The 12,465-nt window shown below is 52.7% G+C and overlaps 1 protein-coding gene across 1 annotated transcript; it reads left to right on the forward strand.

The window, feature by feature from the left end:
- Window positions 1-403: 403 nt before the first annotated feature.
- Window positions 404-10,531, forward strand: LOC115182688 (leucine-rich repeat-containing protein 28; the record flags this gene model as incomplete). The annotated part of the gene is given in 8 exon segments (XM_029744187.1): window positions 404-742; window positions 1,363-1,584; window positions 1,859-1,899; window positions 2,534-2,571; window positions 5,111-5,248; window positions 5,899-6,105; window positions 9,828-9,930; window positions 10,353-10,531. Coding segments are annotated over 7 exon segments (874 nt in total), but the record flags the coding sequence as incomplete, so codon positions are not given.
- Between the last annotated feature and the right edge of the window lie 1,934 nt (window positions 10,532-12,465).

Consider the following 12,465-nt stretch of genomic DNA (forward strand, 5'->3'; position numbering starts at 1 on the left):
GTAACTCTGGGTCTTCCATTCCTGTGGTGGTCCTCATAAAAGCCAATTTCATCATAACGCTTGATGGTTTTTGCAACTGCACTTTCAAAGTTCTTGAAATGTTCTGTATTGACTGATCTTCATGTCCTAAAAGTAATGATGGACTGTTGTTTCTCTTTGCTTATTTGACCTGTTCTTGCCATAATGGACTTGGCCTTTTAAGCAAAAGGATGTTCCCCAATGCTGGAAGGGAGGGCCCAGAGTGAAAAAGTTTGAGCCTGTAGAGAGAGGTCTTCCCTGTGGCTCAGTTGGTAGAGCATGGTGTTTGCAACGCCAGCATGGTGTGTGCAACGCCAGGGTTGTGGGTTCGATTCCCACGGGGGGCCAGTACAAAAAAAATGCATGAGATGAAATGTATGCATTCACTACTGTAAGTCGCTCTGGATAAGAGCGTCTGCTAAATGACTAAAATGTGAAAATGGTAACCCTTGATCTGCTTAATTCAGTATGCCACTGGTATACATGTTCTGAGACGATCCTGATGTCTGGTGCAGTCGGTTCTGGAGGAAGAGCAACCCCCGGGTCGCTAAAGCTAGAATCGTTACGGATGCCTCAAAAAAAACTACAACAACCGACCAACAAGTCTCATCCGGGCGCCAGTCAATGACGTTGCCGTCGACATTTTTTTCCGTCTTGTTGATAAAAGATCAATATGTTTCCATAGGGACGGGGTGAGGCTTTACACTGCTTCTGCAAGGATAAGGTAAAGGAAGTAGCTAAGATACTGATGTCTGGTGCAGTCGGTTCTGGAGGAAGAGCAACATCCGGGTGATGTGCTCTCCAAGAAGCTAGCTACTGTTTTTGAAACGTTTTAATTGTTCATACATGGCTGGCTAGCTACTTACATAAGTTAACTGTTTGTTTTGCAGATTGCTAAGGAAGACCCAAGTGCTCACAGCTAACGTTAGCTTGCTCTGCATGACATATAGCAACATTATGCTAACGTTAGCTTGCTCTGCATGACATATAGCAACGTTATGCTAACGTTAGCGTGCTCTGCATGGCATATAGCAACGTTATGCTAACGTTAGCTCGCTCTGCATGACATATAGCAACGTTAACGTTATGCTAACGTTAGCTCGCAAGGTACAGTAGGACCGAAGATACCGCTGGTAGAACTAGCTAACGTTACTAGCTAGCTAGATAGTCAGCATCTTTCCTACGATATGTATTGGACACTCAACCAAGCTGTATGTCTGATTTATGAATAAAACAGTGTTTTACTGTATCTAACTATTGGACATGTAGGTGTTTATACTTTAACAATGCATCATGGTCCCAGTCTGATTATGGGAACATCTCTGTGTTGTTTTCCTGTCTAAGGTGTAGCCGTGGTTTAGATAGAAGACCAGGAAGTGACGGTGCTTCCTTGTTGCCATGGCGTCCGAGCTGCAGGAAGCGATCTGCATGGCGAAACAGGAGCGTCACAAGAACCTGTTCCTCAACTACAGGAACCTGAACAACTTCCCCGTGGAGATGCTGAAGGATGAAGGACTACAGTTCCTACAGAGACTTTATATGAAGAGGAACTCTCTCACCACGCTGGTACGGACTGGTGGGGTCTCCTGTCCAGGCTGTTACCTAACACCTTGGACCAGAGCTAGGTGTCTGTCTGGCATAGTTTTAGATCCAGTATTTATGTGTGGTAGCTCTCATTCTGTAGCCTGGCTCTTAGTAATGTAGTCAGTCTTCTATCATTGGCAGGTCATTTATATCTGTGGCGTGACAATGAATGAACAAAGAGATGAGTTTGCTGATTTTACAAATCAGTTGCATTGTGGTCTGTGTTCTAAAAACATGCTTTCTCTCCTTTCTGCAGCCGGATAATCTAGCACAGAAACTCCCCAACTTAATAGAGCTGTAAGTATAGAAGCTCCCCAACTTAATAGAGCTCCAAGTGTAGAAGCTCCCCAACTTAATAGAGCTCCAAGTGTAGAAGCTCCCCTACTTAATAGAGCTCCAAGTGTAGAAGCTCCCCAACTTAATAGAGCTGTAAGTATAGAAGCTCCCCAACTTAATAGAGCTCCAAGTGTAGAAGCTCCCCAACTTAATAGAGCTCCAAGTGTAGAAGCTCCCCTACTTAATAGAGCTCCAAGTGTAGAAGCTCCCCAACTTAATAGAGCTGTAAGTATAGAAGCTCCCCAACTTAATAGAGCTCCAAGTGTAGAAGCTCCCCAACTTAATAGAGCTCCAAGTGTAGAAGCTCCCCTACTTAATAGAGCTCCAAGTGTAGAAGCTCCCCAACTTAATAGAGCTGTAAGTATAGAAGCTCCCCTACTTAATAGAGCTGTAAGTGTAGAAAAGCATATTTTCTTACTGTAGGAAAGACATCGGGGCAGGAATGCATAGGAACTGTTGGACCAGCAGTTTTTCTGCGTCCACTAGATGGCACTACAGTTCCAGATGCATTATATTTTGGGAAAGTAATTATCAACATGTTTGGTACTTTTTACTTGTCAATCTTTAAAGTGTCATTGTTCTTTGTCTCTTCAAGGTATCTGCATTCCAACAATATAACCTGTGTTCCTGAAGGTGATTTCTCAACGATACTCAGTCATTTAGAAGAGGCTGGTGCTGTTATACTGAGTTACTTACATTCAACACCTTGTCAGTACAACACAGAGCCATGACTACATGGAACTCTATTCCACAGAGCCATGACTACATGGAACTCTATTCCACAGAGCCATGACTACATGGAACTCTATTCCACAGCACACAGAGCCATGACTAGATGGAACTCTATTCCACAGCACACAGAGCCATGACTAGATGGAACTCTATTCCACAGCACACAGAGCCATGACTACATGGAACTCTATTCCACAGCACACAGAGCCATGACTAGATGGAACTCTATTCCACAGCACACAGAGCCATGACTAGATGGAACTCTATTCCACAGCACACAGAGCCATGACTAGATGGAACTCTATTCCACAGCACACAGAGCCATGACTAGATGGAGCTCTATTCCACAGAGCCATGACTAGATGGAACTCTATTCCACAGAGCCATGACTAGATGGAACTCTATTCCACAGAGCCATGACTAGATGGAACTCTATTCCACAGAGCCATGACTAGATGGAACTCTATTCCACAGAGCCATGACTAGATGGAACTCTATTCCACAGAGCCATGACTAGATGGAACTCTATTCCACAGAGCCATGACTAGATGGAACTCTATTCCACATCAGGTAACTGATGCAGCAGTAGAATACAATTTAAAAAGCAGGTAAAAATACACCTTATGGAACAGCGAGGACTGTGAAGTAACACAAACATAGGCACAGACACACACACACACACACACACACACACACGATAACATATGCACTATATACACACACACACGATAACATACACACTATACACACACACACACACACAATAACATATGCACTATACACACACACACACACACACACACACGATAAGATACGCACTATACACACACACACACACACAATAACATATGCACTATACACACACACACACACGATAACATACACACACACACACACAATAACATATGCACTATACACACACACACACACACACACACACACGATAACATACACACTATACACACACACACACACACACACACACACACACACACACACGATAACATATGCACTATACACACACACACACACACACACGATAACATACACACTATACACACACACACACAATAACATATGCACTATACACACACACACACGATAACATACACACACACACGATAACATAAGCACTATACACACACGATAACATACACACACACAACATATGCACTATACACACACACGATAACATAAGCACTATACACACACACACACGATAACATAAGCACTATACACACACACACACACGATAACATAAGCACTATACACACACACACACGATAACATAAGCACTATACACACACACACACGATAACATATGCACTATACACACACACACAATAACATATGCACTATACACACACACACACGATAACATACACACACACACGATAACATAAGCACTATACACACACACGATAACATACACACACACAACATATGCACTATACACACACACGATAACATAAGCACTATACACACACACACACGATAACATAAGCACTATACACACACACACACACGATAACATAAGCACTATACACACACACACACGATAACATAAGCACTATACACACACACACACGATAACATAAGCACTATACACACACACACACGATAACATATGCACTATACACACACACACGATAACATAAGCACTATACACACACACACACACACACACGATAACATACACACTATACACACACACACACACACGATAACATACACACTATACACACACAATAACATATGCACTATACACACACACACACACACGTACACATGGATTTTGTATTGTAGATATGTGGTAGTAGAGTAGTGGTCTGAGGGAACACACTTAATTTGTTGTGAAATGTAATGTTTAAAATAAATAATAAACTGCCTTAATGTTGCTGGACCCCAGGAAGAGTAGCTCCTGCCTTGGCAGGAACTAATGGGGATCCTTAATAAACCCCAGGAAGAGTAGCTGCTGCCTTGGCAGGAACTAATGGGGATCCATAATAAACCCCAGGAAGAGTAGCTGCTGCCTTGGCAGGAACTAATGGGGATCCATAATAAACCCCAGGAAGAGTAGCTGCTGCCTTGGCAGGAACTAATGGGGATCCATAATAAACCCCAGGAAGAGTAGCTGCTGCCTTGGCAGGAACTAATGGGGATCCATAATAAACCCCAGGAAGAGTAGCTGCTGCCTTGACAGGAACTAATGGGGATCCATATTAAATCCTAATACAGGTATCCCAATCAGTGTTGTCATTTGAAGGTTTACACAGTAAACAAACAGTTGTATTGAAGCCAAATATCTGACTATAATGTTTTCTGAGGAGCAGATAACCGGTTACCATTGAGCAGGTTCTACCTTAAGTATGGTAGTGGAAACATCACCTTTAAGATGTCTGTCCTGTCCTCAGCTATAGGTAACTTGTCCTGTCTTCAGCGATAGGTAACCTGTCCAGGCTGCAGTCTTTAGACCTGAGTGACAACGCTCTGCATGTCATCTGTCCAGAGATCGGCAGGCTGAGGTCCCTACGACACCTGAGACTGGCCAACAACCAGCTGAAATACCTGCCTCCAGGTAAGACTGGCCAACAACCAGCTGAAATACCTGCCTCCAGGTGAGACTGGCCGACAACCAGCTGAAATACCTGCCTCCAGGTGAGACTGGCCAACAACCAGCTGAAATACCTGCCTCCAGGTGAGACTGGCCAACAACCAGCTGAAATACCTGCCTCCAGGTAAGACTGGCCAACAACCAGCTGAAATACCTGCCTCCAGGTAAGACTGGCCAACAACCAGCTGAAATACCTGCCTCCAGGTAAGACTGGCCAACAACCAGCTGAAATACCTGCCTCCAGGTAAGACTGGCCAACAACCAGCTGAAATACCTGCCTCCAGGTAAGACTGGCCAACAACCAGCTGAAATACCTGCCTCCAGGTAAGACTGGCCAACAACCAGCTGAAATACCTGCCTCCAGGTAAGACTGGCCAACAACCAGCTGAAATACCTGCCTCCAGGTAAGACTGGCCAACAACCAGCTGAAATACCTGCCTCCAGGTAAGACTGGCCAACAACCAGCTGAAATACCTGCCTCCAGGTAAGACTGGCCAACAACCAGCTGAAATACCTGCCTGTGTGTCTCTGTCTCTCTGTTTCTGTCTGTCTGTCTCTGTGTCCTAACTGAGATTGGAGCCCTGTGTGACCTCTTTCTCTTCTCTCTCACACAGAGATTGGAGCCCTGTGTGACCTGGAGACCCTGGATGTCAGTAGGAATGTGTTGGTGTGTCTCCCAGAGCGGCTGCACCAGTGTCTGTCTCTCCAGTGTCTCACTGCTGACAGGAACAACCTGACCAGCTTCCCCAGACAGCTCTGCCAGCTCCACAGCCTCAACGAACTCAGTATGGCTGCTAACCAACTCAGCTCTCTACCCCTAGGTTAGTATGGGGTCAGAGGTCACCACAGCCTCAACCAGCTCAGTATGGCTGCTAACCAACTCACCTCTCTACCCCTAGGTTAGTATGGGGTCAGAGGTCACCACAGCCAGCCAGGGAGGTATGGGCGGCCAGCCAGCCAGCCAGGGAGGTATGGGCGGCCAGCCAGCCAGCCAGGGAGGGTATGGGCGGCCAGCCAGGGAGGTATGGGCGGCCAGCCAGGGAGGTATGGGCGGCCAGCCAGGGAGGTATGGGCGGCCAGCCAGGGAGGTATGGGCGGCCAGCCAGCCAGCCAGGGAGGTATGGGCGGCCAGCCAGCCAGCCAGGGAAATATGGGCGGCCAGCCAGCCAGCCAGGGAAATATGGGCGGCCAGCCAGCCAGCCAGGGAAATATGGGCGGCCAGCCAGCCAGCCAGGGAAATATGGGCGGCCAGCCAGCCAGCCAGGGAAATATGGGCGGCCAGCCAGCCAGCCAGGGAAATATGGGCAGCCAGCCAGCCAGCCAGGGAAATATGGGCAGCCAGCCAGGGAAATATGGGCGGCCAGCCAGCCAGGGAGGTATGGGCGGCCAGCCAGCCAGCCAGGGAGGTATGGGCGGCCAGCCAGCCAGCCAGGGAGGTATGGGCGGCCAGCCAGCCAGCCAGGGAGGTATGGGCGGCCAGCCAGCCAGGGAGGTATGGGCGGCCAGCCAGCCAGCCAGGGAGGTATGGGCGGCCGGCCAGCCAGCCAGCCAGCCAGGTATGGGCGGCCGGCCAGCCAGCCAGCCAGGGAGGTATGGGCGGCCGGCCAGCCAGCCAGGGAGGTATGGGCGGCCAGCCAGGGAGGTATGGGCGGCCAGCCAGGGAGGTATGGGCGGCCAGCCAGGGAGGTATGGCTGCCGGCCGGCCGGCCAGCCAGCCAGCCAGGGAGGTATGGGCGGCCGGCCAGCCAGCCAGCCAGGGAGGTATGGGCGGCCGGCCGGCCTGCCAGCCAGCCAGGGAGGTATGGGCGGCCGGCCGGCCTGCCAGCCAGCCAGGGAGGTATGGGCGGCCGGCCGGCCTGCCAGCCAGCCAGGAGGTATGGGCGGACCGGCCGGCCTGCCTGACAGCCAGGCAGGGAGGTATGGGCGGCCGGCCGGCCTGCCTGCCAGCCAGGCAGGGAGTATGGCGGCCCCGGCCTGCCTGCCAGCCAGGCAGGGAGGTATGGGCGGCCGGCCGGCCTGCCTGCCAGCCAGGCAGGGAGGTATGGGCGGCCGGCCGGCCTGCCTGCCAGCCAGGCAGGGAGGTATGGGCGGCCGGCCGGCCTGCCTGCCAGCCAGGCAGGGAGGTATGGGCGGCCGGCCGGCCTGCCTGCCAGCCAGCCAGGGAGGTATGGGCGGCCGGCCGGCCTGCCTGCCAGCCAGCCAGGGAGGTATGGGCGGCCGGCCGGCCTGCCAGCCAGCCAGCCAGGGAGGTATGGGCGGCCGGCCGGCCTGCCAGCCAGCCAGCCAGGGAGGTATCGGCCGGCCAGCCAGCCAGCCAGGGAGGTATGGGCGGCCGGCCGGCCGGCCAGCCAGCCAGCCAGGGAGGTATGGGCGGCCGGCCGGCCTGCCTGCCAGCCAGCCAGGGAGGTATGGGCGGCCGGCCGGCCTGCCAGCCAGCCAGCCAGGGAGGTATGGGCGGCCGGCCGGCCTGCCAGCCAGCCAGCCAGGGAGGTATGGGCGGCCGGCCGGCCTGCCAGCCAGCCAGCCAGGGAGGTATGGGCGGCCGGCCGGCCTGCCAGCCAGCCAGGGAGGTATGGGCGGCCGGCCGGCCTGCCAGCCAGCCAGCCAGGGAGGTATGGGCGGCCGGCCGGCCAGCCAGCCAGGGAGGTATGGGCGGCCGGCCGGCCTGCCTGCCAGCCAGCCAGGGAGGTATGGGCGGCCGGCCGGCCTTCCAGCCAGCCAGCCAGGGAGGTATCGGCCGGCCTGCCGGCCTTCCAGCCAGCCAGCCAGCCAGGGAGGTATCGGCCGGCCTGCCAGCCAGCCAGCCAGGGAGGTATCGGCCGGCCAGCCAGCCAGCCAGGGAGGTATGGGCGGGCGGGCGACCGGCCGGCCAGCCAGCCGGCCAGGGAGGTATGGGCGGGCGGCCGACCGGCCGGCCAGCCAGCCGGCCAGGGAGGTATGGGCGGGCGGCCGGCCAGCCAGCCAGGGAGGTATGGGCGGCCGGCCGGCCAGCCAGCCAGCCAGGGAGGTATGGGCGGCCGGCCGGCCAGCCAGCCAGCCAGGGAGGTATGGGCGGCCGGCCGGCCAGCCAGCCAGGGAGGTATGGGCGGCCGGCCGGCCAGCCAGCCAGGGAGGTATGTGCGGCCGGCCAGCCAGCCGGTGGTAGATGAGCCTGTCTGATTGTATTCTAGTGGTAGATGAGCCTGTCTGATAGTGGTAGGTGAGCCTGTCTGATAGTGGTAGGTGAGCCTGTCTGATTGTGGTGGGTGAGCCTGTCTGATTGTGGTGGGTGAGCCTGTCTGATAGTGTTCTGGGTGAGCCTGTCTGATAGTGTTCTGGGTGAGCCTGTCTGATTGTGGTGTGTGAGCCTGTCTGATTGTGGTGGGTGAGCCTGTCTGATAGTGGTGGGTGAGCCTGTCTGATAGTGGTGGGTGAGCCTGTCTGATAGTGGTGGGTGAGCCTGTCTGATAGTGGTGGGTGAGCCTGTCTGATAGTGGTGGGTGAGCCTGTCTGATAGTGGTAGCTGTGCCTGTCTGATAGTGGTAGCTGTGCCTGTCTGATAGTGGTAGCTGTGCCTGTCTGATAGTGGTAGGTGTGCCTGTCTGATAGTGGTGGGTGTGCCTGTCTGATAGTGGTGGGTGTGCCTGTCTGATAGTGGTGGGTGTGCCTGTCTGATAGTGGTGGGTGTGCCTGTCTGATAGTGGTGGGTGTGCCTGTCTGATAGTGGTGGGTGTGCCTGTCTGATAGTGGTGGGTGTGCCTGTCTGATAGTGGTGGGTGTGCCTGTCTGATAGTGGTGGGTGTGCCTGTCTGATAGTGGTGGGTGTGCCTGTCTGATAGTGGTGGGTGTGCCTGTCTGATAGTGGTGGGTGTGCCTGTCTGATAGTGGTGGGTGTGCCTGTCTGATAGTGGTGGGTGTGCCTGTCTGATAATATTCTGGGTGTGCCTGTCTGATAATATTCTGGGTGTGCCTGTCTGATAATATTCTGGGTGTGCCTGTCTGATAGTGGTAGGTGAGCCTGTCTGTGTTCTGGGTGTACCTGTCTGATTGTGTTCTGGGTGTACCTGTCTGATTGTGTTCTGGGTGTACCTGTCTGATTGTGGTAGGTGAGCCTGTCTGATTGTGGTAGGTGAGCCTGTCTGATTGTGGTAGGTGAGCCTGTCTGATAGTGGTAGGTGAGCCTGTCTGATAGTGGTAGGTGAGCCTGTCTGATAGTGGTAGGTGAGCCTGTCTGATAGTGGTAGGTGAGCCTGTCTGATAGTGGTAGGTGAGCCTGTCTGATAGTGGTAGGTGTGCCTGTCTGATAATATTCTAGGTGTGCCTGTCCGATAATATTCTGGGTGTGCCTGTCTGATTGTGTTCTGGGTGAGACTGTCTGATAGTGGTAGGTGAGCCTGTCTGATAGGGGTAGGTGAGCCTGTCTGATAGGGGTAGGTGAGCCTGTCTGATAGTGGTAGGTGAGCCTGTCTGATAGGGGTAGGTGTGCCTGTCTGATAGTGGTAGGTGAGCCTGTCTGATAGTGGTAGATGTACCTGTCTGATTGTATTCTGGGTGTGTGTTCCAGATTTGGGTCGTTCCAGAGAGCTGCAGTTTGTGTTTGTTGACAACAACGTCCACCTCAAAGGCCTTCCTTCATACCTGTACAACAAGGTGATTGGCTGCAGCGGGTAAGGACAGCCCCTAACCCTTATATCTGTACACGGTGATTGGCTGCAGCGGATAAGGACAGCCCCTAACCCTTATATCTGTACACGGTGATTGGCTGCGGCGGATAAGGACAGCCCCTAACCCTTATATCTGTACACGGTGATTGGCTGCGGCGGATAAGGACAGCCCCTAACCCTTATATCTGTACACGGTGATTGGCTGCGGCGGATAAGGACACATCTCCGTCCCTTTCTTTAGCTTTGTTGTGGAGGAATATCATTTGTTCAGCATTTTGTCGACATTTCATTGCTTACTGACCTTTTTCTTAATTTGATAAATCTATGTTTATGAATGTATTATAGCAGAATTTGGATTTGAGTCTCAGACATTGACGTCTGTCTGTCTAACCTGTCTGTCTGTCTGTCTGCCTCTCTCTCTCCAGGTGTGGTCTGTCAGGGCAGGTGTCTGACCGGGCGCCCCAGCCTCTGTCTCTGGGAAATGTCTCTGTCCATCTGCCTGCTGAGGTGAAGGCTATAGGCTCAGAGACGGAGCGAGTGGGACCCCTGGAGGAGCTCGCCATGAGGGCCCTGCACAGCATGTACAGTGGACAGCCACTCAGAGGTGAGGAGACACACGGATACAGCTACACACACTGATCATCTTGGGTCTTCGGATATTTCAGGACAGGAAGTGTCCTTTAATTCATCGCACCGTAGAGACAGGAAGTGTCCTTTCATTCATCGCACCGTAGAGACAGGAAGTGTCCTTTAGTTCATCGCACCGTAGAGACAGGAAGTGTCCTTTAGTTCATCGCACCGTAGAGACAGGAAGTGTCCTTTAGTTCATCGCACCGTAGAGACAGGAAGTGTCCTTTAATTCATCGCACCGTAGAGACAGGAAGTGTCCTTTAATTCATCGCACCGTAGATACATCGCACACAGAGAGCGTGATCACTCCGTCATCCGGAACAGCTTGTGCTCTCATGCATGACTCAGTGTTGCCTCAAAGCGAGCAAAGAAGGCGTTTAGTTAGTTTGGTAAAGCTTGCTTCACTGGGCAGCTCGTGGCTGGGTTTCCCTTTGTAATCCATGATAGTTTGCAAGCCCCACCTCATCCAACAAGCATCAATGTCGGTGTAGTAGGATTCCATCTTAGTCCAGTATTGACACTTTGCCGGATTGACGGTTCGTCGGAGGGCATTTCTTCTAAGTGTCCAGATTTGCGTCCCGCTACTTAGCGTCAGCTCTAGCCTTTAGCTCAGTGAGGATGTTGCTTGTAATCCATGGCTTCTGGTTGTCCCCTCCGGCGCCATTCTTTGACACCACACTAACCCCCAGGCATCCTGCTGGGGTCTGTCACTAACCCCCAGGCATCCTGCTGGGGTCTGTCACTAACCCCCAGGCATCCTGCTGGGGTCTGTCGCTAACCCCCAGGCATCCTGCTGGGGTCTGTCACTAACCCCCAGGCGTCCTGCTGGGGTCTGTCGCTAACCCCCCAGGCGTCCTGCTGGGGTCTGTCGCTAACCCCCAGGCATCCTGCTGTGGTCTGTCTCTAACCCCCAGGCATCCAGCTGGGGTCTGTCACTAACCCCCAGGCATCCCGCTGTGGTCTGTCGCTAACCCCCAGGCATCCCGCTGGGGTCTGTCGCTAACCCCCAGGCATCCCGCTGGGGTCTGTCGCTAACCCCCAGGCATCCCGCTGGGGTCTGTCGCTAACCCCCAGGCATCCCGCTGGGGTCTGTCGCTAACCCCCAGGCGTCCCGCTGGGGTCTGTCACTAACCCCCAGGCATCCCGCTGGGGTCTGACTCTAACCCCCAGGCATCCCGCTGGGGTCTGACTCTAAACCCCAGGCATCCTGCTGGGGTCTGACTCTAACCCCCAGGCATCCTGCTGGGGTCTGTCACTAACCCCCAGGCATCCTGCTGGAGTCTGACTAACCCCCAGGCATCCTGCTGGAGTCTGACTAACCCCCAGGCATCCTGCTGTGGTCTGTCTGACTACAACAATGCCACTGTCATTATTTTTTCTACTTTAAGGTTAAAGTTGAGTGACTGGATGGTCCAGCACCTTGAATGGTATGAGATGGACTCGTGTCCAGAATGGAGTGACCCCTGGTCATAATGACCCCTGGTCATAATGATGTGACCTTTAATACTCCCTCTCAGGGGGTTATAGAGAATGGAGTGACCCCTGGTCATAATGATGTGACCTTTAATACTCCCTCTCAGGGGGTTATAGAGAATGGAGTGACCCCTGGTCATAATGATGTGACCTTTAATACTCCCTCTCAGGGGGTTATAGAGAATGGAGTGACCCTGGTCATAATGATGTGACCTTTAATACTCCCTCTCAGGGGGTTATAGAGAATGGAGTGACCCCTGGTCATAATGATGTGACCTTTAATACTCCCTCTCAGGGGGTTATAGAGAATGGAGTGACCCCTGGTCATAATGATGTGAGAAGAAAGAACCTTAATGAACCTTAATGGAGAAATAGAGGAACATCAGTCAATATATTCTGTCTCTCTCTGTCTCTCTGTCTCTCTCTTCCTCTCTC

This window comes from Salmo trutta, unplaced genomic scaffold, assembly GCF_901001165.1.
Source record: "Salmo trutta unplaced genomic scaffold, fSalTru1.1, whole genome shotgun sequence".
Lineage (NCBI taxonomy): Eukaryota > Metazoa > Chordata > Actinopteri > Salmoniformes > Salmonidae > Salmo > Salmo trutta.